Here is a 27,277-nt window from a genome sequence, read left to right as displayed (position 1 = left end):
TGTTGACTTAGATTTTCATCTGGTATTGTTTCGTTCTTGACCTTTAACACTTCTTAGAATGTAGGTGTGCTAGTGATGTAAACTTTCTGCTTCTGTATGTCTTACAATGTCATTACTGTACCTTTATTTTTGAAAGATATCTTCATAGGGCGTATAATTCTAGAGTGACTTTTTTCCCCCTAATATTTTAAAGATGATGCTCCACTGTGTTCTTGCTTGCATTGTTTCCAACAAAAAATCTGCTGTTATCTTTATTTTCATTCCTAGTTGTGTAATGTGGCTTTTCTTCTCCCTTCTGTCTGCTTTTAAAATCTTTTCTTCATTTAAAAAAGCATTTTGACCATAAAGTGCTGTGGTATAATTTTCTTCACTTTTTTTATGCTTCAACTTTGTTGGTTCATGGATCTATGGGTTGAGACTTTTCACCAACTTTTGGAATATTTTTGGCCATTATATTTTCAAATATTTTTCATTTCCTTTGGGAACTATAATCATGTATATATTAGACAGCTTATAGTAGTCCTATAACTTACTCAAGCGCTGTTCTTTTTTCTTTAGTGTTTTGTTTTCTCTTTGTTTCATTTTGGATAGTTTCTATTGCTATGTCTTCAAGTTCACTTTTCTTCTATGTGCCTACTCTGCTATTAATCATATTCAATGTATTTTCCATTTCAGACATTGTAGATTTACCCTCTAGAACAGGAGGTAGCAAAATATGGCCCATGGACAATAATCCCTTGGCCCTTTTTTTGTATAGTCCATGAGCTAGGAATGATTTTACATTTTAAAAAGTTTTCATAAGAAAGAATACCTTACGTGGCCTGCAAAGCCTGAGATATTTACTTTCTGACTCTTTAAAAATAACATTTGCTGACCTTAACTCTAGAATTTTATATTTTTTGTATTACCCATATTTCTATTTTACATGTTCAATGCTTCCTCTAGTTTCTTGAATATATAATATAATTATGACTGTTAATGTCCTTGTATATGGATCCTTATCTTGTCAGCTATATCATTTCTGGGTCAATGTCAATGGGTTGGGTTTTTTCCCCTTATGATCGGTTATATTTTCCCCTTTCTTTGAATTCCAAATAATTTCTGATTCAGTGGTCAACATTATAAATTTTGCCTTGCTGTTTTTTGACATTTTTGTATTCCTATAAATATTCTTAGACTTGTCATGGGGTGCAGTTGAGTCACTTGGAAACGGTTTGAATCTTTCAGATCTTGCTTTTATGCTTTGGTACATGGGACAAGAGCAGCATTTAGTCTAGGGTAGATTTTTCCCTAATATGAGGCACAACTCTGTGAGTATTCCATGATGTCTTGTGAATTATGACATTTTCCACTCCCTTTGGTAGGAAGAGGCATTATATCCAACCCTGTATGAACACCCGGAATTGTTTGCAATAATTCTTTTCAAGTGCTTCCCCCTGCTTCAGATAGAATTTTTACATAAAGGCACTTTTCAATACCCAGCTGAAGATTCACGGGAGATCTGCAGATCTTTGGAATTCTCTATGTAGCTGTTACCACTCCTCTACTCCACCCTGCAAACATTACCTACCATGGCCTCCTCTGACTTCCAGCTTTTTCTCAACTCAAGGAGATTACCAGGCTTTGTCTGGGTTCCCCTCCCTGATCCACAACATGGATACTTTCTCCATGCTGTGGAGCAATTATAGAACTCCTCTTATTTTCTTTCTCAGGCGTTATTGTCTTTCCTTGCCTGATAGACTTTTTCTAGAAAAATACATATATACATACATTATACATGTATGTATCAAGATACATTTTCATTTGATTTTTTTAAAGGCCCTTCACAATTTAGCACCTGCCTACCTTTCCATCTTAACCTTTGCCTTAGCTGAACCGATCATATTTCAGTCTTGGCACTTCGGCTCACTTTCTTACCCCTGCCTAAGATTCCTTCTACTTTCTTATGCACAGTGCTACAGGACTTAGATAACACAGATTTCCAGTCTCTTAGAATCAGAATAGGGGTATCTTCCAATTTCTTAAGATAATTTTTACTTTAGGCAGGGTGTGGTGCCTCATGTCTGTAATCCTAGCACTTTGAGAGGCCGAGGCCGGCGGATTGCCTGAGCCCAGGAGTTTGAGACCAGCCTGGGCAACACGGCGAAACCCCATCTCTACTGAAAATGCAAAAAGTTAGCCAGGAGTGGTGATGCACATCTGTAGTCCCAACTATTCAGGAGGCTGAGGCACGAGAATCGCTTGAACCCAGGAGATGGAGGTTGAAGTGAGCCGAGATCGTGCCACTTCACTCCAGCCTAGGCGACAGAGTGAGACTCTGTCCCAAAAAAAAAGAAAAAGAAAAAAAAGAATTTTTATTTTGGATTGTCCTTACCGTAGTATTAGAGTGGCAAAGTAGAAGGGATTAAAGATTAAAATATGTTTTTCAGAAGCTCTCCTTTCTCTCAAAGATATTTTTATAAATTAGAGAAGATTTGGGCTGGACTATATCTAAATGCAGAAAATAATTGCTGTTTCATATTGTTTGGGGAGGTCTATTCTACCTGTTAATGTGGTAAAATGAAAAGACTGTTAATAATTTGGGGAATTGGATTCAAACTCTAGTGCTGTCACTAAACTGTATGAATCTAGGCAAGACATAGATTGTTGTGAAAAGGATGCTAATGTCATAGGCTCCATCATCTGTGATTCTCCTGTTTAAGATAACCTTGTCAGTTCTAATTAGTTTATTGCTTTCATTTCTTTCAATATGCCTTTGATATTTTCTCAGGATATTTCATTAAGCAGGAGAGGATGAGTAAAGTAGATTTTGGGCCCAGTTTGGTCTGCTTAATCTTTACAAGCCGTCAGTCTAGAAGCTGAATATTTTGTCTGTAGTGCTTGTGTTTTTGAGATAGTCACAAACACTTCACGTATACTCTCCTGGCTAAGAAGGTATTAATCTTAAATTGAGTGTTTCTGGGATATATATTATATAAAAGTTTCTTTGAGGCAGAGAACATCTTTTACTCTTCTTTCTGTCTGCCAGAGTGCTTTGCACAAAGCAGGCTCCAATTAAATATACTTTATACTTTCATGTACCTTATCTCATTTATGAAACAATTTATTAAGAATGCATGTTAAGATAATGCTTAATTTAAAATTCTGAGCCTTTAGGAAAAAAATCCAGATATAACCCACTTAACCTTTTTCATCCTTAAAGAGTTAATTTATTATTTTTGGTCTTGCTAGACACAGTAAAATAAAGATAAATAAAATAAAGTAAAATAAAGGGTAATAGAATTATGTCCTTTCTGAAATCAGTTTAATGAATCCTTTAAACAAATTAATAGTTTGCCTTTCTTACATGTAGGCAGAGAGCATAAAATTTAATGTTAGATGAGTTTTAGATTATAATGAGGATACTATTATTTGCTCACCTTTCCCTTTATCTCCACAAGACAAATAACAAACAGATCTTTAGCATACCTGGACTGGTGTGTTCTGGTAGGCCTGATATGAACAGTCATCTCTCTAAAACTATTTTTATTTTACTGATAATAATAAGGCATAATGTCAGCCTTTCTTATTTGGTTTAGTTTACTCTAAATGTCTTCTGCTACCAGTTTATGCCCTTCCAAGCCATCCTCTACACTGCTGAGTGATTTTTATAAAATGCAAATTTTATTATGTTATCATGCTTATGATTAAAATTCTTTGGTGGCTATCTAGGGTCAAGTGCACATGTCTTAGCAAAGCTTATAAAGGCTTATAAAGTCTGCATCTGGGATGGGAGTAGCATTGGCAGAGGGAAATAAAGGGTTCTGGAGCAAATGGAACCAGGAGGAGAGTATGAATAGGACAACTTGAGGAAGCTTTTCCAGAGATGAGGACTACAATTGCTTTCCAGTGGGCATCAAGGTTGATATTCAGATAAGAGTATTTCCAAAGTACCAAAACAATGAGACAGATTAAAAATGAAAAGGAGTTATATGTAAGAAGTAGAACTCCCCTTTTATGTAGTGTATATTTGTGTGTGTGTGTGTGTGTGTAAGGACAGCTTGGTGGCTTAAAGGAATTAGAGCTGGACAAGAATGAACCTTCACAATCTGTCACCTGCTAACATCTCCAACCCCCTTACTCCCTAAAGTCCAGTCTTCTGAATGCGTTATGCCTCTCTCTGCTTCTCCTCGAAACCTTCACAAATGCTATCTTCTCTTCTAAGACTCAGGTTCTTTCTTCCTGAAACTTTTCTTGGATCTGTCCTCCACTTGGCCATGGCCTGGTTAATTGCTTTCTTTCTGTGTTGTCATAACATTCCATTCACATCTCCCTTATCACACTCATATACTCACTATATTCCGTCCCCCAAAACTAGATATGAGTTTCTCGAGGTCATGCTCTGTCTCTTGTTCATGTTTTAATCCCAAATACTCATCACAGTTGTGGCAGATAAAAATCAATATTTTACTATTGAATGAAAGAGTTTACAAGTTCCTAATCAGTTAATTAATGAATTAATTACTCTTGTGGCTCAAACCAAAGTTTGTTACTCTCTCACCTTTCGTTCTGATCCTGTCTTTCACCTCTTGACTCCCCTTTTTTGGTCTCTTGCCGACCAGTGTCTTCATGCTGTTTCAGTTCTCCATAGTCCTACATTCCACCATCCTACTTTCTTTCCCTGCCTATACAAACCCCAGCTCCAAGAGTGGTGATTCAGTTCCAACAGTGAGATTTGGGAAATTGAAACCACAGTCTGAATGATGCTTAACCACTTCCCAAGATATTTGCATTTCTGTTCAAAAATTAATTTCACTGTAAAAATAATACATGCTTATTTTGGGCAATGTAAATAAATATTTAACAATTATTTACTTGTAGATACTGAGAGCATACAGCAGTGGAATGGTGGGGAGGCAAAAATCTGCTATCATGGAGTTTAAGTTCTAATGGAAGGTGACACCAAACAAAGGAGATGGTTATATAGTAAATTAAAAGGTAATAACTGCTACATTCCTCTCTCTCTCTCTCTCCTCCCCCCCCCCCCCGTGTGTGTGTGTGTGTGTGTGTGTGTGTGTGTGTGTGAAGGGGAGGGAAATGGGCAGATATTTATCATTTTAATTGATAATGTTGCTGAACTATAAGGCTACATTTTAATCAGTTAGAGAAAGAACTCTACATCATTAGCACTTGGAGATCCTGTATTTTGAACTGGACATAGGGACTGGCTGGGATTTTGAATTGTCTCTTTTGAGAAGGAAGTTAGCTCTGTGTAGGAAGAAGAATAAAAAAGACTATTTGATAACCAGTAGAATAAGTTCAGCAGAGACTGGCTAACTGTTCACCAAACCCAGTTTTTCATCTGGTACACAGAGAGACTACATTTCTCAGCCTTCTTTGCAGTTAGAAGCAACAATATGTGAAGTTCTAATTAGTGGGATGTTAGTGGAAGTAATGAGTGCCACTTCCTGACCTAATCTGTATTAAAAATATCCCATGTATGTTCTCCTTTTGTTCTCTGTTTGCTGGTTAGATGCTAATTCTCAGGGCAGCCTGAGAAATTGTGTATTGAAGATGGTAGAGGCTCCATTATCCTGAGTATCTTGATCTTGTAGACAGTACCTCACACATTACACTCTGAAATCATGCTCTCCTCACCTCCTTGACACTGCCACTAGTTGAACAACAGAGGAATAAGAAATCAACATATTTTACTAAACCACAGAATTTATAAATTACAGCAGCTAGCGTTCCCTTGACTAATCAATAAATAATATTCTTTATTATGTTTGGGAGATATCCATCTACTACTAGTATATTGTGGGTGTTTTAAAAATGAGGAATTGGCATTAAATTTATTAGGTACCTTTTGATATCTATTTTTATTTTCTCCTTTCATGTATAAATGCCATGTGGTTATGTCTAGTGTTCTAGATTAAACTATCCTTTAATTTCATGAGAGTAAAATTTCCTTGGTGGGAACAGATTTTTCTTTTAATATGTATTTTGTTTGTTTGTTTTTTGTTTTGAGACAGGGTCTTGCTCTGTCACCCAGGCTGGAGTGCAATAGCGCGATCTTGGCTAATTGCATCCTGGGCTCAAACTGATCCTCCTGCCTCAGCCTCCCAAGTAGCAAGGACTACAGGCATGTGCCACCATGCCTGGCAAATTTTTGTGTTTTTTGTAGAGATGGGGTTTCACCCTATTGCCTGGGTTGGTCTTGAACTTCTGGACTCAAAGATCTGCCTGCCTTGGCCTCCCAATGTGCCGGGATTATAGGCATGAGCCACCACTCCCAGCCTGAATATATTTTTGAATTTGATTTGACAGATTGTATTTAACATTTCTTCATCTATAGCCATAAATGCTATTTTGTTTAATTTCCTTTCCTTTCTTTTTACTTCTTTCTCTTCTTCCTCAAGTAGTCTCCCTTGGTTTTTTTGTTTTATTTTGTTTTGTTTTGTTTTGCATTTGTCAACTGTTGGTATCAGATTTGTAAACCTGATCAAATCAATTTGGAAGTGTTTTCTTTTTAGTTATATCACGTGGTATTTTAGAAGAATTCGTTAACAGTTAAAAACCATCTTGCTCTATAGTCCTTTTATATTTTCCCAGAAAAAGATGATGTGTTCAGATAGGCTTCTACCTAGCATATATTCTTTTTATTATTTCTGGTTTTCCCTATGAGCTCAGGTACAAAGTTGGAAAATAAGGTTCCCTAGGGTATAATCAAGGTAAGGATAATGGCCAGAAGTTCTGCATTGGTAATGGTCCATGTTTTTATAAATATATTTCTATGTAAAATATTCTAAACATGTGAAAAGATAAGAATAATGAACACTTGAGCCACTACAACCCATCTTTGTCAAATGTGAACACTTTTTTTTTTTAACTTTATAACTTTGAGTAGGATCTGCTTTTGGAACTGAATCTTGATGCTGCCTATGTTACGAATTTTAGCTATGTTTTAATACAGTTATTTCTCATTGTCTTGGAATGATTACTTTGAAAGTTTCATCATGTGATTTTTTTTTAAAAAAGGTAAAATTTAGTATCAAAACAAGTTATTGTATATATTATAAATATGTATTATACATATAAAACACAGACTAATTGTAAGGCTACATGCTAGTCACATTAGTTTTCTTTTAATTCCTTACTATATGGGCAATACAACATACTTGCCATTAGTTCTGGCTCTTCAAAAATAACAAAACCTAATTTAATAGTCTGGTGCTTAAAAACAAATGCAATGAACTCATCTAAATTTTGGCTCAGCTGTACGATTCTGGGAAAGTTACTGTCCTAAATTTCTTTATTTGTTGATATGATTTGGCTGTGTCTCCACCCAAATCTCATCTTGAATAGTAACTCCCACTATGTCCACATTTCATGGGAGGGACCCAGTGGGAGGTAAATGAATCATGGGGATGGGTCTTTCCCATGCTGTTCTCATGGTAGTGAATAAGTTTCATGAGATCTGATGGTTTTAAAAACAGGTGTTTCCCTGCACAAGCTCTCTCTCTCTCTCTCTTTTTTTTTTTTTTTTTTTTGAGATGGTGTCTCACTCTGTCACCCAGGCTGGAGTGCAATGGTTTGATCTCGGCTCACTGCAACCTCTGCCTCCCAGATTCAATCAATTCTCCTACCTCAGCCTCCTGAGTAGCTGGGATTACAGGAGCCTGTCACCACGCCTGGCTAATTTTTGTATTTTTAGTAGAGACAGGGTTTCACCATGTTGGTCAGGCTGGTCTCAAACTACTGACCTCGTGATCCACCTGCCTCAGCCTCCCAAAGTGCTGGGATTACAGGTGTGAGCCACTGTTCCTGGCCAGCTCTTTCTCTTTGCCTGCTGCCATCCATGTAAGATGTGACTTGCTCCTCCTTGCCTTCTGCCATGATGGAACTGTAAGTCCACTAACCCCTTTTTCATGTATAAATTACCCCCTTTTGGGTATGTCTTTATCAGCAGCATGAAAACGGACTAATACATCAGTAAAATGGTGAAATAACAGCAACATTATGGAGTTGTTGTGAGCAAAAACATGTAAGGTGCTTGGTTTAGCACCTATTACATAGTAATAATTTAATACAAATGTATTTCTTTCTTTTAGAATTTTTTTTTCCTAAAGAAGGTTAAATTTTCTTTACGTCTTGACATTTAGAAAATTAACTCTGTTCATGTTGTTTTATGAATTAGTAGTATCCTCACCTTCCAACTAGATAAGAACCTATTATTTTTGCTCCTGTGAAAAAACAGAGGTGCCTAACTTGCTGTGTCTCCTCACATCTTCCCCCTTCTTCCTCCCCTCCAAGTTCTTTGGATCAACTGGAGAGAGGGGTGTCATAGAAGTTTTATCACTTGGCATTGTCATACCACAGTCTACTATAAGGAAAACATACCAGTGAACCAGTGAGTCTGGTCTTTCCTCTTAGTGGAGAGAAGGGCATGTGGTCACAATTTCTGTACCAGATGGAAGAGGAGTGGCTCAGTTTTCAGTTTTGTTTAATCACTGTAGACTTTCACTTTAGATTTCCCACTTTCTCAATCCCAAAGTAGGATGCTGCTCTGTGCTTGATGGTAACAGCTCACAGACTCATCAGAATTGAAATGAAAAAATATTTATTGATCTTTTATAACAAGGCAATATTGCTTAAAGGAAAACAAACATAAAATATTCCATTGACAATGCATTTTTTCATCTGTTCGGCACAATGCTTTTGTCATAATGGAGATGTGATAACAAACTTTCCAGGACATTCAGTCTTCGGCGGCAGCACTTAGGACAGATGACTGGCTGCTGCAATGTGAATACAAGAATGCCTGACTCACCAAATGATTTCCTAGAATAGTTAGCTGGGTGGAGACTCACCAAGTTAATAACTAAACCCAACCCTCAAGTCTGTTGGCAAAGGACATATTTGAGCTTAATGACTCTGTATACACCCAGAAAGATAAAGGAGGCTTTGAGATCCTGCTTGGTAGACTGGGAAGATGAAAATGACTCATTAGGTACCTGGAACACTGAATGGCCTGCACTGGAAATATTTTGAAAGGTGAGTTGAAGTACTAAACCAGTCTTTCAGAGGCTATGCCATATCAAGCCTGAGGCAGATGATGATTCAATAAATGTCTTTTAAAAGAGAGAAAATGTTGTGCAACAGAAACGCAGGGCAGAACAAATAATCTCTGCATTATGAACAGGTGAGTCAAAAGCTGTGCTGGCTTAGAAAATGAAAAACTAGTTAAATACCTCCACAACTTTAAAACATTTTCTACTTAACTATAACGTTTAATGACCTAAGGTATATGAAGCATCTACCTCAGTGTCTGGCTGCCATATGGTGTCACTCAATGTATTTTTCTTCCTTTCAACTCTGATCTTGGCTTTTTTTGATTTGTTTGTTTAAGAGAAAAAAGTACTTTAGGATGATGTCGCTGTCTAGTTTCATGTAAGTCCATATTTTGAAGATATTAGTGTCTGAAGTCTAGCACTCTGTTGGCTTTACTATTAACAATAAACATGACAAGAAATTTAGTCATCTGTATCAAACATCTGTCATGTGGTTCAGAAATTATTTTGGGGCAACATTTTGGAATGAGGACTGTTAGCTCACTTTGGTATACTCATGACTTTGTTGAAACAGTACACATAGCAAAAATATAAATTTTAAAAGTATCACTGGTAACTCCACATAGTTATTCATTTTTAAATGCTAAACTATGAATATTGATATTTTAAGTTTGGATCCAATTTTTCTGGTTCTTTCCCTGAGAAAATAAATGATGCTTTGAAATATTAGTGAATTAGAGCAACTTTTCAACTTTTCCACAATAAATTATTCCTCAGGCTAGAAAAAAAAGTGATTCCACAAATACCATTCAAAGTCGTTTCAGTCTGAATCAGGATAACAAACACTCTCATACATAAAATCAAATATATAAGAAATGAACAATCTAAAATCTATGGATGCCTCTTTTTCAGCTCTATCTAGTCTCCTATTGCATGTTTTCTTAAAAGTGTATATTCAATCATTCTATATATTTAGAACTTCATTAAACTTTGAGATAACCTCAAAATATATTTTGTCATCAACATTTAATCACGTATCTCTCACTTAGTGAGGTTGTTACTGAATCAAGGTTTTTCTTTTCTAGAATATGTTAATATCACTATCTTCTAGGACAAAATATCAGTAAAAAAATTCATGAGGATTTACTTGACTGAGCATATGTGGAATTTTTAAGGCTGGATTTTAACTCTTTCGAGAACTCACCTTCCTATTTTGTACCCTTTCTTCCTCTCTGCTCCAACAAACACTGTTTGGGGCAAGTTTAACCTCAATAGATACAATTTTGTTGTTGGGCCAGTCCGTCTACTGACAGGATGTAACTTGTAAGAAGGAGAGGCACTGGTGTGTGAGAAAGATTGCAGCTGGCAGCTGAGACAGGTCTGTCGCTTCCTTTCCCTTTGCTTTGCTACCAAGTCTATGCGTGCCTCAGAAGTAGGCCATGTAACTCAGGAGTGTCAGGAGCTGTGACTGATTCCAGGCTCTTTGTAAGGAAGAGGAGAAAAAGGAGAATGCAGAATAATTGAAGGGGAGGTGGTGATCCCCAAAGGAGGAGCAAAGAAAGAATGGTCTCAAGACTTCAAATGCTTGGCAACCTTATTTTTTTTACCTAGGGCCAGCATTTGTATGAATACGGGTGCCTGTGTGAATTTGTATACAGGAAGGAACTAGCATTGTGAAATAACCCCAAACACAACTGGTCAGTCTGCCTCCCTTTGAAAAACAACAATAAAGAAAAAAACTACTTTGAATAATCTTATAATAGGAAATAACACAATGGAAACTGGAGAATTTTGATATGGAAAAATCTAAGCATCTGGAACAATAGAGGCTAAGTAATTAAAATACTGTGCATATATAATTAAAGTTGAAAAATAAAGGGAATTTTAGGCACCCAGTTTAGTTTACTAGGCAGCAAGTAAGGTAATGAAATTTGCTTTTAACAGTTTATTTATAAAATGCTCCTTACTATTCTTATATTAACGTATTTTTTATATTGACAACTGACTCCTTGGAAAGAGTGAAAATAATAATATTATCTATTAGGGAGCTTTATTAATAATCCTATAATGCTTTGTGAGTAATGATTAAGATATTAAACTGTCACTTGGAAGTGATCATTGATGAGATTGCTTATTTATAATCAAAACAATGAATCAAACTACTTAAAGTTGAATAAAAATGCATTTATCTCCATGAACTACTTGCAATAATTAATTCTAAAATGACTATTAAGCTAGTAGTACATTGTATGAGAAGTTTAAGCTATATTCAGGTCGGGGGTAAAAAATATTTTAGACTTTTGTACTAAGTATGAAAACGCAGGTATTAGCCTGATGTTTCTTTTACTAAGCCTTGTACTTTATATAGCTTGTTCTATATTCAGTTATGTAATCTTAGAGTAGCTGAAAGGATATTCAATTTATATATAATTGAAGTTGAAAATAAACAAAGGGAATTTTAGGCACCCAGTTTAGTTTACTAGGCAGCAAGTCAGGTACTGAAAGCAGTAGTCACCCATTGGCTAGGTTTTCAGATATATCACAGATGTTTAGTACTCTCATCTTCAAGTAAAATTGTAAACCTTACTCTCTCTGAATTGCAACTTCCTTCAGATCATAGTAGTAAAGAATTGACAAAGGATTGATTGCATACATTTCAGAAAAATACATATTGGTAATTTTAAAAATCTATTAATAAAGATGAATGGGTTATTGCAGAATTAAAAAGGCATATGTATCATATTTTACTTTAGAGTAAGTTTCTCCTACTATATGAGGTAGAGATGTCATGTATGTGACTAGTTATTAGACAGCCATCAGATTATTGTGATAAATACATGCCTACATGTAACCTAGATCATTACAGGAATAAGTTACTGAAGTACTAATACACCACAGAAACAATACCATGAAGATAAATGCTAAGGAATGAAGTTCTTTCCATGTGAATTCTAACTAATTCATTATTTCCAGTCTATCTCATTTCAAGACCTGTATTTCCCTTATAGACACAGGACACCTGGGTTGTCTGATCATAAACTCTTTCTCCAGTGGCCTTTGGCCTTTTAAGTAGATCTGTTTTGTTTTGACAAAGAATGTCTAAGAAAGGAGGAAGTGAGGAGGAGGGACTTGAAGATGTGCTACTGCTGGAATCAAATTTTTATTTTCTAGTGGGAAGCCTACTTGTCATTTGTACTACTCTTCCACAGTTAGTGTGTTCGAGCAACTTAAAGTTCAGTGGCAACTCCTCATAGACTTATTGTTCAGAGTTTGTTTATTGTGAAGAATTTGCTTTTGACAGTTTGTTTATAAAATACTCCTTACTATTCTTACAGTAATTCTTTACATCACTTTATTCTTCATTTTCACTTCCTTTGTTTGCCTCAGTTTGATTCATTATCCTTCAATTGTTCAAATATCCTTCATTATTCAAATCGCTGCTTTACTGACCCGTTCTCTAAACATATTTTTTATATTGACAACTGACTCCTTGGAAAGAGTGAAAATAATAATACTATCTATTAGGGAGCTTTACTAATAATCCTATAATGCTTTGTGAATAATGATTAAGATATTTAATAAACTATCTTTGAAGTGATCATTGATGAGATTGCTTATTTATACTCAATGAAACAAACTACTTAAAGTTGAATAAAAATGCACTTATCTCCATGAACTACTTGCAATAATTAATTCTAAAATGTCTATTAGGCTAGTAGTACATTGTATGAGAAGTTTAAGCCATAAGTATGAAAACTCAGGTATTAGCCTGATGTTTCTTTTACTAAGCCTTGTACTTTATATAGCTTGTTCTATATTCAGTTATGTAATCTTAGAGTAGCTGAAAGGATATTAAAACAATATCTTTCAATTTTGCTTTTCTTTTCCAGTAGCTAGCTTCTATGTTAATCAGCATGTTCAAGCTTCCTTCTCATTAGTTTTTAAGAATTCTAGGAAATACTTTCCATGGCATGTTGTGAGAGATTTTATTATAGGATTAAAATCCGTTCAGCAAACAATAGGCACACATGAGGCAGGGTCCAGGTATTCTGTCTTATAAGGCAACACTGCACTTTAGGTAACGCTAGAAATGGAACTACTTTTAATTATTTTCTACTTTCTGTTTACGGCAAAAGTAGCCATGTCAAACATTTTTCATGCCATATCTTACCTCAGATTCTCTACCTTGTTTCAGGACAGTAGAAAAGCTGCTGGAAAAAAATGCAAAAAAATTTTTAACTTGAGTTCATATTTTTCATTCAATGTCTGCTGGGCCCTCAATGTAACTTTTTTTTTCTTTTTTTTTTTTTTGAGAGGGGTCATCCTTCTATCATTAACTACTCCTAATCTTCACTGCTACACAGAGTTTCCATATTTAACAACAGATGGCTTTGCTTTTACTTTATAGATGAGGCCAAAGCACCAGGTAGGTGAAATGTTCTTGTATCGGTTGGAATCCCGAGAGCGCTCCAACAGACAACAAGAGGCGGTGTGGAGCAACATGCTGTTTTAATGAGCACCTGGGTGCAGGCGGGCTGAGGCCTAAAATGGCATCAGCACCAAATGAGGACGGGGCAGAGGTTTTATAGTCTCCTGTAAACAGGAAATGTGTCAGTCTGATGTAACTGCTACGTGGTACCTGGATGGCCTCTCTCTGGGTCTTCACAGGGTACATGTCTTCGGGCTAACTCTCTTCCTGCTTCTGCTATCTTGCTGATGCACACTGCTAGCGCATGTGGCTTTGCGCCTGAGGACTGGGCCTGAGGAGGGAGGAGTTATTCATTCCCTTAAGCTTTCAGGCCCTGGGGAGAATCTTTCCGTAGGAGCTTTTTCAGCTTTACCAACTACAGTCTACACACTTACCTGCTTCCACACACACCCTTATGGTTTTCTTTCTCAGTGGAAAAAACGTGCTTCTCTTGGTAAAGTCCAACCCATTCATCTGTGCTCCTGAACACAGCCTCTCCAATGTACTTGTTATACATACATATATATATACACACACACACACACACACACACACACACACACACACACACACACACCCCGCCCCCCGCCCCCACGGAGCCTTCCCATGTTGCCCAAGCTGGTCTTGAACTCCTGAGCTCAAGTGATCCACCCACCTTGGCCTCCCAAAGTGCTGAGATTACAGGCACTAGCCACTGTGCCCAGCCTGTCCTTGTGCCTTTGATTCATCATTTATCCTCTCCTTTATTTTTCCATTGGTCCTTTGTCACAGGCCTTAGTCTTCTGTCAGCTGATAAATGGGAATGTTCCACAGGTTCAGTTCTCACCCTTTTTCTTCTTTCATTGTGTACGTCACAAAGGAGATCTTATCCACATTCATGGCTTCTGCACTCACATTAAAGCCATGTACACCTGTCTTCAGTCCTAGGTGAGCTCTAGGTGCCCACAGGACCTCTCTACCTATCTTCTCAAAGATAAGTCAATCTTAACATGTTCAAAATGAATCCATTATAATTGATGTATTAGTCCATTCTCACGCTGCTAATAAAGACATACCCAAGACTGGATAATTTCTAACGGAAAGAGGTTTAATTGACCCACAGTTCAGCATGGCTGGGAGGCCTCAGGAAACTTACAATCATGGCAGAAGGGGAAGCAAACACATCCTTTTTCACATGGTGGCAGCAAGAAGTGCAGAGTGATGGTGGAGAGCCCCTTATGAAACCACTAGATCTCCTGAGAACTAATTCACTATCACGAGAATAGGATGGGGGAAACCATTCCCATGATTCAATTTTTCCCATGTGGTCCCCTCCCAATACACACAGGAATTACGGGAACTACAGTTCAAGATGAGATTTGGATGGGGACTATATTTGAGAATAAAAAAAAAATCATTTCTTCTGTATTCCCTTTGTTCTGTGTTCTCTCTATAGGGCATAGCATTATGATTTTCACATCCTGAAACCTAGGAATCATCTCGTGTCTTCCCTGTCACTTTCTTACCTTCAGAGAATCACCAAGCTCTGTTGAACTTAATAATAATTAATAGTGCTGAATATGGCAAAGCATTTTTTATTTTTTTTTGAGACAGAGTCTCGCTCTGTCGCCCGGGCTGGAGTGTAGTGGCAGTGGCGGGATCTCAGCTCACTGCAAGCTCTGCCTCCCGGGTTCACGCCATTCTCCTGCCTCAGCCTCCCGAGCAGCTGGGACTACAGGCGCCCGCCACCACGCCCGGCTCATTTTTCGTATTTTTAGTAGAGACGGGGTTTCACCGTGTTAGCCAGGATGGTCTCGATCTCCTGACCTCGTGATCCCCCCGCCTCGGCCTCCTAAAGTGCTGGGATTACAGGCGTGAGCCACCGCGCCCGGCCGGCAAGGCATTTTTTAAAGAAGACTAAATGTATTTTCTCAATCTTCACAGTCACTGTGTTATGTGAGTGGCTAATATCATCTCCATTTTAAAATTAAGAATATTGAGGCATCGAGAGGCAAAATAACTTGCTTTGGTCACACAGGTAATAAAGGGCAGATGGGATCCAAATCTAGGCAGTTTACAGCGCTGGCCTCTTAACAACCACACCATGGTAGGCTTACTAAATGCCAGGATCTTAAATGCCTCTTCAGTTCATTTCCTCCTATTCTTTCTCATTTTGGTCGACTTGGTTCATGTGCTTCTTATTTTCTACTGTGTAACTTCTTACAACCTGCTGCTCTAAATTCATTTTTAAGATATCTTAGTAATTAGCCTTCATCAAAATTTTCAGGATATTGGCTATATCTTTGTAATCTATAGATTTGAGATTTTGTTTCAAGAAAATTATATTCAATTATATATTTGAATTTTTCCCATTCCATATATTATTTTCTTCCATGACAATGATTGTTTAATGTCCATACCACCTCCTTTCTTATTTTAACTCTGTTCTTTTCAAATTCATTTTATGTTATTTACTCAAGGCTATTCTTTTTCTCCTAGACTGTATTTTTATCCATATCTATGTCTTACCATTTGTTGACTCTAATGAGAATTTCATCTCTAATAATTTCATTTTATGTTTCTATTCATCTCTGAGCTCCACAGACTCACTTTTTATCTCTTGTTCTTGTTTCAGCTCTCTTTTGATCTATCTCTTGTTATTCCTTCAGGATCTTTTTTTTTTTTTTAAAGGAAAGCCAACTTGCCTTTAGTTTCTTTGAGTCTTGGGAGAACTGTTTGTTTGAAATTGGCCTATTTTTCTATGAACAGATCCTGAAATTTTGTGTTCTTTATTTGCCTTTTCTTTTTTCCTCCTATGTATTTTTTCTTTACTGTCTAACTTCTACCAGGGAAATGGATGTTTCAGAAAGAATTAAAGATAAGGACAAGTGGTAGTTTCTGAAATTAAAAAATAAATGTATACAAGTTTTGAGAGAGAATTTTATAAATTCCTTAATCTTTCCTACTTAACATACCCAGGGCTGAGCCTGGATGACCTAGAACATAGAGTTCTCCTGTAGTATAGAAAGGATGTCCCTTCAGTCAATGGTAGTGAACTCAGGAAGCTCGCTTTCCAACAGGGAAGGAAGATAGGATGCAGGGAAAGTTCAAGAAAAGCTTGTCTATTTTCTAGGAAGATAAGGGGAAGGGGAGAGAAGAGAGAAAAGGAAGAGATTCAGGAAAGATGTGTTTCAGTTTTACATGTGCTAATTAAGTGAGGGCAGAACAGGCTGAGGACTTTTATTTGTGTTTCCTATTTTGGATTTCAAGAGGAGCTTAACTCCCAGACACCCCTGAAGAAATCTGGAGCATGGCTGCATTATCTTGGAGGCGTAGCAGAATCAGGTATTTAGAGGTTCTTAAGTTTAATTTTCCTGCTGTTTTAGTTTGTGTTCTTCCAAAGACAGACCTGAGGCAATGAATGGAGAGGGTTTTGTTTGGGATATGTTTCCAAGAAACACCAGCAGATAATGGGGAAGTTAAACAAAAGGGAAGAAAACCAATAAAGGTGTGTTATCACATTATCACTGTGGGCAATTGGAGTTTGATCCTGCTGGGGAACTCTGGGAGACAGTTTACAACACTTACTTCTAGTTTATCCCAGTTATTGGTTGAGAACTGCTCCCGAGGAACATTAAATCCTTGGTATTTTCAGCCTGTTGTGTGTTCAGACTGAGTAGTCACTGATGGCCAGAGAAAGCCTTCAGGCAAAAAATTGAGGCATGGGCGGGTGAAAGGCTGGTGTCTATGGAAATGGCAATTGTTGAAGAAATATTGGCAGTGCCCTGAAACTATATGATACACATGGTCTGACTGCTGTCACGGCATGTTGAATATATGGCATTTAAAATGAATGAAGTAGATGTATTTATTGACATGATAAGTCTCAAAAGTACAATAATGAATGAAGAAAAGTTATTGAAGAATACTGCCACATGATTTCATTTATATAAAGCTTAAAAACAGGTAAACCAAACAATACGCATAAAGGTGCAAAGAAAAGCATGGAATGATATTCACAAAATTCAGGGTGGCATTTGCCTCTTATGGGGGAGAAAGGGAAGTGAAGGTTTCGGTTATGTTCTATTTCTTATGCTGTGTGGTGGGTAAAAGGGTGTTTGTTTTATTATTATTCTTTAAACTATAAATATAAATTAGACTTTCTTGTTTGTATATTTCATTAAAGTAAATCTAATTAATCTAAACGAAGCATATTAATGTTAGATCCCTTTTCTTGCTTCAGAAAATAAATCACAGGAAATTGTAAACATTTTAACAATTCAGTTGCATGGAAACAACTGAATACCAAACTCAACCTCAGTCACCAACTCTGATACCAAATTGTTTTTAAGTTTCTAATATTATATAACTTAAATAATACAATACACATAGACACACTAAAGCAGTCTTATCTAGGTGTCAAAATACTGCTAGTCAATTCTAATAATGGAATGATAAACCACAGTCATTGACTATATTTCCATCCTTTAATATTTTGGTTAGAGTTTTAATTTAGTCTCTAGGTGGAACATACATAGATCAAACTAGATCAAGGGATATTCTCAAAGTGGCAAAATGACAACCTTTGCCTTTTTAAAACTCAGAAATCACTCTTCTCCCCGTGAGGACATATATTATTTCTCCATATGTGGTTAGAACCATAGAAACCATGGTTGAAAACATTGTTGGGACAAACAAGCATGACTATTTTTAAGACTCTGATGATTTTGGATATAATCAGCACTGAACTAGTAAGTCATATGTAATTAGGTTGATGATATATTTAGTGTCTAATGGATCCTGGCAACCTCTGATCAAATGCCTTTCAATTAAACATCACAGCGGCTCCAGGGCATGAGTCCTCTGTGTCAGTACACAAATGGATATTTACATAGACCCACTGTGCAGCTGAATTCTATTATCTTAGTAGTCCATGTGGAGAGACAACCAAATATCTTTAATAGGAATGTTGAGTAACTCCTTTCAGCTTTATTTACTAAATGTGTCTTTTACAAATCTTTTTAAAACTTTGTTGTGAAATACAGTATATATAATAGAAATGCACAAAACAACTAGAAAATTGGCACATTATTCTAAAGGCAACACCCATTTAACCACCACCCAGGTCAAGAAGTAAAACAAGGCTAACACCCTTTTAGGCACTCATGTGCCTTTTCTCCGGGCAAACCCCTCAGTACCCTTCAGAAGGAACCACTACGCTGGTGTTTTTGTTTTCTAGGAAGAAAAGGGGAAGGGGAGAGAAGAAAGAGAGAATTCCTGAATTCCTGGCTTTATAGTTTTGCTGCCTAACTATGCATTCCCAAGCAATATAGTTTAGTTTTGCCTGTCTTTAACTTTTATAAATGGAATCATAGTATTTATGTTACTGTGTCTTGCTTCTTTTGCTCAATATTATATTCCATTAGATTCATCCATGTTACCCTACATAGGTGTTCTCTTTAAACTTGTAAATGTTTCCTACATCATCTAGCTGCCATGTTTTGTAATTTCTGCAGCACTCTAGGGATGGGAGGTATCAATAATTCTACTTTGGTATGTATGTAATTGTAATTAGCCTGGCCCATTGTAATTAGGTTGGCCCTTCCACCATATAATACTTTCAAAAATTATAGAATGTATTGCGTATATACCATGTTCTAGGATTGTATGAAGCACTGTTCATGTACTATTGCTGTACTCAAGATCATTCTGCCTAGTGTGTAGTTTTAGCATACCTTTTTATAGACAAGAAACTGAAATTCAGAAAGAAAAAGTAAATTCAGAATGTAGCCTTTCTGATATTTCGTTATCAGGAACACAATTGTTTCTTTCTTTTTTTACTATTTTAGTTATGTTAAGGGAGACAGTAAACTTGCCATCGTATAGTAATCTTTTTTCATCTCACAAGCTCTTGGTATTTTGCTCTAATGATCCATTGGTGCTTGCATGCAGATAAAAAAGTGAAATTCAGAAAGATGAAGGTAACATGTTTAACAGCCTTTCTTCTATTATTCCCACGGTACTTACTTCCTTCTGTCTGTGGCATCTGTAGAATACTGTCTGTGAACTTCTTGTCACGGGAGTAATAGACAGGTGATCTCCCATGTTGTAGGAACCCAGAAGGGCAGTCTAAACAGTGCGGGTATAAGCGTGGGAAGAACACAGAACTAAGGATTAGGCTGCATCAGTTCTACACTTGATTGTCATTATCTAGCTAAGTGACCTTGAGTAAGTCACTTACTCTGTCTGGGGCTCAGTTTCATCATGTATAAGTGAGGGTGTTGGTCAGTAATTTTCAAGCCAAAGTTCAAGGACTGTCTTGAGTTCTTGTTTTAAATGCAGGTTTCTGAGCCTCGTTAAAATCTCCCAGCCTGGGAATTTGTGTATTTAACAAGCTCCCCAAGAGATTCTGATGCTCACCATAAGTGAGAACTCATGGAGTAGGTAGTGGCCCAAGCCCCACTGATTTTAAAATTCTAAGATAAAATTTGAAGTTCTGGAACTTTAGGGTTTTTCATCAGAGCTACAGGCCTACTTATTTCAGAGTTCTGTGAGTTTTGTTAATAGAAGGAAATACAAACTCATTAAACTTCATGATGCTAAATAAACACTGGTTATCATTGTTATGAGCAAACAGCAATAGCACAGGTCGAGGATGCTAGTTATCAGAATAGCTTGGGATTGTTTGATATTCATGAACTGAGTAAAAAAAAAATACTGCGCCTGTGAAATTATGTCCACGTCATTAAAACTGTTAACACAATGTAGCAGGAAAAAGCAGCATAGTCTCTCTACAAGACATAGCAGTATGAGTACAGCTAACAATGGATAATATGTAGAGTGCCATGCAGTCTTATTAGGTAAATTAAGTAGTTGTATTCTCAAAACAACTTTAAAAGTCAGCTCATTTAATTACAAAATATGCTAAATATATCACCCAACAGATTGGAGACAGTCTGGTTGGCTGATTTATTTTTACTTTGATATTACATTTCTTACATGTTTAAAAAATTCTTTTGTGACTATTTAGGGAGGAAAAAAGTCTCCTTGTGTAACATTGAGTACTTTCCTGGGTCTATTCTTTATATTCTGAGGAATTGGAGTCACTCAATTAATTACTATAATGTTTTGTGTTTTCTTTTTCATAGGAATAACCAACCTCAGATTTGTAACTGTTCTGCTTTTTACCACCCAACATACCCTGCAGTGGCTCTCAAACCTGTACCTGAGGAAAGTGATCCACTCCTACTAGTGAGAAGACTCACAGGTCAGCAGGGATTCTTAGCTAGAGGGCATAGCCATTGAAGGAGATGAAAACAGAATCTCCTGGAGTGTGTGTGATTTCAGAAAGCTCCCCAGGTATTTTTCAATAGTGCTCCAATTGCAAAGCTGAGTCCAAAACCCACCAATTATCATCGTTTTCATATTGAATAGTAGGTTAGAAACCTTAATATAGTAGTCGTTATCCTGTATAAACTAGATGTTAGTATCTGAAGTAAACAGAGAACTTCACTATCAAAAGTATGTGAATGATTCGTCAAGAGTGATACTAGATTCAATATTATATGTTTATTAATTTCTACATTAATATAGACCTCATTTATTTTCTTAACAGTTTCCCCTTCTTGTTTCCCTTCTCCCTTCTTTCTAGCCGACCAGCAAGGTAAGATAGATAAAATTGTTTAATAATTATTCTTAATTCCTCCCCCTCCTCCTCTTCTATAGAAGGCTTGGGAGTTGAATCTTGAAGGCCAGGTGAGGTTACTTACCTGAGAAAAGTCAGATGTTTTATCAGTCAGAAGGGAGAGCATGCTCAATGGCTTGGACAGTGAGAAGTCCATCTTGGCTAAAGCGTGGAAGGAGATGGTTATGGGATGTCTAGGGAGAATCAATCTTGGCTCGGTCAGATGTCAGGTTGAAGAGGGAATTAGAATAAATGAGGAACTCCAGATGTTTTCTAAGTGACTTAATGTCCTGAGGTAACTGGTATACTAGAAAATTAGTCTGGCAGCAGGATGGAGGATGGCTTGGAGAGAAGAGCAAAAAGAAGCAGGGAGGGTCGTTGGGAAGATGGAAACAGGTCTGAGACAAACAAAGAAGTCTTGACAGCACTTGAGCAACTGAAGAAAAGCGAGGAAGAGTGAGTTTTGAAAATCATTTGAATGAAGTATCAATAGGACATTTGCTGTTGGATGGCGAGAATAGGGAGAAGATAAAGACTCAAGGTCTTCAATCTGGGCCTCTTCCCTCTATCCTGCCTCCTTCACATATTGCCATTTTCTTTCTTTTCCTAACTGCCAAACTTCTTGAAAGAGTTTTTCTCACTTACTGTCTTCACAATCTTACTTTTGTCTCACCACTTTAATGAAATGGTTCTGGAAAAGGTCATGAATGACTTAACTTATAAATGGAGTGGCCTCTTTTCAGTCCTCATTCTCTTAGTACCCTATGCAGCATTTGGGAATATTGACTTCTCTCTTTATCCTAAAACATTTGCTTCCATGAGCTTTTATAACATTGCACCTACTTGTATCTTCTCCCACACTTCTGATTACTTTTTAAAATCTTTGAATGGCTCTTGTCATTCTGTTAACACCTTATATATGTGGGTCCTCGGAATTTTATTTTTTTTTTTTTTTTTTCTGAGACCGGGTCTCGCTCTGTCACCCAACCTGGAGTGCAGTGGTGTGATCTTGGCTCACTGCAACCTCTGCCTCCCGGGTTCAAGTGATTCTCCTGCCTCAGCCTCCCGAGTAGCTGGGATTACAGGCACGCACCACCACACCTAGCTAATTTTTGTATTTTTTGGTAGAGATGGTATTTCACCATGTTGGCCAGGCTGGTCTCAAACTTCTGACCACAAGTGATCTGCCCGCCTCGGCCTTGCAAAATGCTGGGATTTCAGGCGTGAGCCACCGTGCCCGGCCCAGAATTTTATTCTTACTCTTCTTATCTTACCTCATTCCCTGAATCCCCAACACCACTGCCAAATTCTAAGTCATCGACTTCTGTAACTTTGCCTATCATTTACAGCAAATCCTAAAATTACAGCTTATGCCCATATGGCTCTCCTGAAGTATAGACTTGTAGTTTCTATTGCCTTCTGAACGTCTCTACTTGGATGACTCATAATCATTTCAAAATCAAGATGTTCAAAACCAAATTTAATATATCCTCCACCCACACAAAAAACAACAAAACCTACTTTTCCTTCTCCATTTCCTATCTCAGTTAATGATATTGCTCTCCAATTATTTGACTAAGCTAAATCTATACATGCTTCTCCATTAAACACCCGTATATGGTTTGTTTTGTGTTATCCTTTTGACTCTCCATACTCTGTATCTACTCCCCTTGCCTTTTTCCAGGTCTATGTAGTTTCCCACTGAGACTCCTCCTAACTCATCCCAGTTCATCTAGTTGCTCTCCACTCTAATCCATCTTCCACATCATCAACAGAGATATTTTTCTAAAATAAATCTGATGATTTTACTCTTCTTCTTACAAATAGACTGCAATCTCCTTGGCCTTGGGGGAAAATCTAAATGTCTCCTCAAGGCATTCATGGGATGATCTGACTTGAACTGGCCTTTCCAGACTTATCTTCCAACAATGCTCAAATGCTCAGTCTCTGCTTCATTTGTGTTAAATGATTGTGTGGACATGACACTCTCTTTCCTGGCTCTGTGACTTTGCACATCCCATTCCTTCAGTTTTTCTCCTGAATTCTTCCTAATAAACTTCTATTCGCTTGTCAATTAGCAAGACACAGGAAACTTGAAATTTTCTGAGCATTCAGATTCAAGAGAATTAATTTGTATGTTACACACATAGTATCACTGTAAATGAACTTTGAACCAACTTATTAATTTACAATGAAATGTATAACTCTAGCAATTTTTTTTTTTTTTTTGAGAGAGGGACTTGCTCTTTTGCCCAGGCTGGAGTGTGGTCACATGATCATAGCTCACTGTAGCAGTGACCTCCCAGGTTCAAGAGATCCTCACACTTCAGCCTCCCAAGTAGCTGGGACTATAGGCATTCACCACGACACCTGACTAGTTTTTTTTTTAAATTATTATTTATTTTTAGTAGAGACAAGGTTTCACTATGTTGTCCAGGCTGTTCTTGAACTCTTAGGCTCAAGTGATCCTTTTGTCTTGGCCTCCCAAAGTGTCAAGCAAATTTTAAAGTTTATAATTTTAACTCAAAATGAAATAAATAACCTAAATGTAAGACCTAAAACCATAAAACTCCTAGAAGAAAACATAGGGAAAAATCTCCTTGACATTGAACTTGGCATTGATTTCTTGGATATCACACCAAAAGCTCAGGCTATAAAAGAAAAAATAAATACATTAGACTACATTAAATTAAAAAGCTGCACAGCAAAGGAAACAGTCAACAAAATGAAAAGGCAATCTATAGATTGGGAAAAAATATTTGCAAGCCATATATTTGATACAGGGTTAATATCCAAAATTTATAAAGAACTTATGCAACTCAAAAGCAAGAAAACATATAACCTGATTTAAAAATGGGCAAAGTGCTTGAATAGACATTTCTCCAAAGAAGACATAAAAATGGCCACGAGGTCTATGAAAAGGTATTCAACATCACTAATCATCAAGGAAATGCAAATCAAAATCACTATGAGATTCATCTCACACCTGGTAGGATAGCTATTAACAAAAAGCCAAGAGATAACAAGTGTTGGCAAGGGTGTGAAGAAAAGGGAACTTTTGCACACTGTTGATTGGAATGTAAATTGGTACAACCATTATGGAAAACAATATGGATGTTCCTAAATAAATAAAAAATAGAATTATCGTATGGCCCAGCAATCCCTCTTTTGGGGTATATATACAACAGAAATGAAATCACTACCTCTTAAAGATATCTACACTCCCATGTTCATTGCAGCATTATTCACAATAGCCAGGATATGAAAGCAAGCTAGGTGTCTGTCATCAGATGAATGGATAAAGAAACTGTGGTATATGTATATACAATAGAATATTATTAAGCATTAGAAAAGGAGGAGATCTTGCCATTTCCCACAACATGAATGGACCTGGTAAGTGAAACAAGCCAGACAAAACAAAAGCAAAATATTGCATGATTTCACTTATATGTGGAATCTTAAAAAAAAATGGTCAAATGTATGGAGATTGAAACTAAAACAGTGGCTACTAGGCTCAGGTGGAGGGGAGAAAATTGGGAGATGCAGATTTAAAGTTCTTAATAGATAGTAGCAGATATGTAGGCTGAACAAGTCTAAAGGTCTAATATATAGCATGAGGACTACATTAAATAATGATGCATTGTATTCAATATTTTTGCTAAATGAGCAGATTATAACTGCTCTTGCCACAGGAGGGAAACGTGGGTAACTATGTGAGATGATGGATATCTTAATTTGTTTCACTATAGTAACCATTTTACTGTACATATGTATCTCATAACATCATGCTGTATACCTTAAATATGCACAATAAAATTTATTCTAAAATTTTTTTTGAGATGAGGTCTTGCTCTGTCACCCAGGCTGGGGTGCAGTGGTGTGAACATGGCTCACTGCAGCCTCGACTTCCTCAGCTCAAGCAATCCCCCTGCTTCAGCCTCCTGAGTAGATGGGACTACAGGCTTGTGTCACTATGCCTGGCTAATCTTTAAATTTTTTGTAGAGACAAAATGTTCCTATACTGCCCAAGTCGGTCTCAAATTTTGGGCTCAAGTGATCCTCCTGGCTCAGCCCCTAAAGTGGTAGGATTACAGGTATGAGCCACCATGCCCATACCCCAAAATTTTAAAAAAGAAGAAAAAATGTTTATGGTTGCTACTATGGGAACTTGCTTCTTATAGGAAAATCTCCATGGGAAGTGACATTACACTTAAGTTATTAATTGGGCATAGAATCAGCCTAAGAGGACTAAGTTGGATGATCCTCATGGCCCACCAAGCCAAGAAAGCCTCATCATTCATCTGTGTTGTAAGAAGGTATATGTCAAGGAGGCAGACTGCAAAAACATAGCCAGGATTTTGTCTATTGGGGATAATTCTAGAGATAGACTAGAAAAGTCATTGCTCCCTTTTTCTAGAATGCAGAGCAAACTGTGCCCCTAGGTCCCCCATTTTCTCCTTATAATCACGAAACCAGAACTTCCCAGGTTTATTTAGCTGTACAGTCATGTGTCACTTAACGACAGGAATACATTCTGAGAAATACATTTGTTAGGTGACTTCCTTGTGTGAACATCATAGAATGTACTTACACAAACCCAGATGGTATAGCCTACTATATGTCTAGGCTATAGGTATAGTCTATCGCTTCTAGGCTACAAACCTGTACAGTATGTTACTCTACTGAATACTGTAAGCAATTGTAACACAATGGTAAGTAATTGTGTATCTAAACATATGTAAACATAGAAAAAGTACAATACAAATAAGGTATAAAAGATAAAAAACGGGCCAGGCATGGTGGCTCACACATGTAATCTCAGCACTTTGGGAGGCCGAGGCAGGAGGATCACTTGAGGTCAGGAGTTTGAGACCAGCCTGGCCAATGTAGTGAAACCCAGTCTCCACTAAAAATACAAAACTTAGCCAGGTGTTGTGACAGGTGCCTGTAATCTCAGCTACTTGGGAGACTGAGGCAGGAGAATCACTTGAGCCAAAGAGGTGGAGGTTGCAGTGAGCCAAGATCGCACCACTGCACACTACTCCAACCTGGGTGACAGAATGAGACTCTGAAAAAGAGAAAAAAGATTTTAAAAAGTACACCTATATAGGGCACTTACCATGAATGGAGCGTGCAGGACTGGCAGTTGCTGTGGGGGATTGAGTGGGTGGATGGTGAATGAATGTGAAGATCTAGGACATTACTGTTCACTACTGTAGACTTTATAAACCCTGTATACTTAGGCTACACGAATTTATTTAAAATTTTTTATTTCTTCAATAATAAGTTAACCTTAGCTTACTGTAATTTTATTGCTTTATAAACTTTTAATTTTTAAACTTTTTGACTCTTGTAATAATCCTTAGCGTAAACACAAACACATTGTATAGCTGTACGAAAACATTTTCTTTTTTATATCCTTATCCTATAAGCTTTTTTCTATTTTAACATTTTTTGATTTTTTACTTTTTACACTTTTTTAAAATTAAAAATGAAGACACAGGGATACACACTAGCTGAGGCCTACACAGGGTTTAGGAACATCAATATCACTGTCTTTCACCTCCACATCCTGTCCCATAAGGTCTTCAGGGGCAATAGCGTGCATGGAGCTGTCATCTCCTGTGATAACAATGTCTCTTTCTGGGATACCTCCTGAAGGACCTGCCTGATGTTGTTTTATAGTTAACATTTTGTTTTAACCTCATCCCTGGTGGTACATAAACTTTAAAAAATATGTATATATAAGTAAAGGAGTACACTCTAAAATAACAATAAAAAGCACAGTGTAGGAAATACATAAACTAGTAACACAGTTATAGTGCACATAATTGTATGTGTTATGCTTTTTTTTTTTTTTTTTTTTTTTTTTTTTAAGAGATGGAGTCTGGCTCCGTCACCCAGGCTGGAGTGTGGTGGCGCGATTTCGGCTTACTGCCAACCTCCGCCGCCCGGGTTCAAGCGATTCTCTTGCCTCAGCCTCCTGAGTAGCTAGGACAACAGTGCGCGCCACCACGTCTGGCGAATTTTTTTGTATTTTTTTCTTTTTTTAGTAGAGACTGGGTTTCACTATGTTGGCCAGGCTGTTCTCCA

At 37.1% G+C, this 27,277-nt stretch overlaps 1 protein-coding gene across 1 annotated transcript in view; it reads left to right on the top strand.

The window, feature by feature from the left end:
• The first annotated feature begins 7,097 nt into the window (after positions 1-7,097).
• The window catches only part of COL9A1 (collagen type IX alpha 1 chain), a 178,234-nt gene continuing 158,054 nt past the window's right edge, over positions 7,098-27,277 (top strand). The window contains exon 1 of the mRNA XM_050789713.1: positions 7,098-9,036. Coding sequence (XP_050645670.1) covers positions 9,009-9,036 — 28 coding nt within the window. The 5' untranslated portion in view covers positions 7,098-9,008. The remainder of the gene's footprint in view (positions 9,037-27,277) is intronic.

This window comes from Macaca thibetana, chromosome 4 (genome assembly GCF_024542745.1).
Source record: "Macaca thibetana thibetana isolate TM-01 chromosome 4, ASM2454274v1, whole genome shotgun sequence".
In the NCBI taxonomy this organism is placed as follows: domain Eukaryota; kingdom Metazoa; phylum Chordata; class Mammalia; order Primates; family Cercopithecidae; genus Macaca; species Macaca thibetana.
The sequence above is the reverse complement of the archived record's forward strand: the minus strand, read 5'-3'. Positions and strand labels throughout refer to the sequence as shown.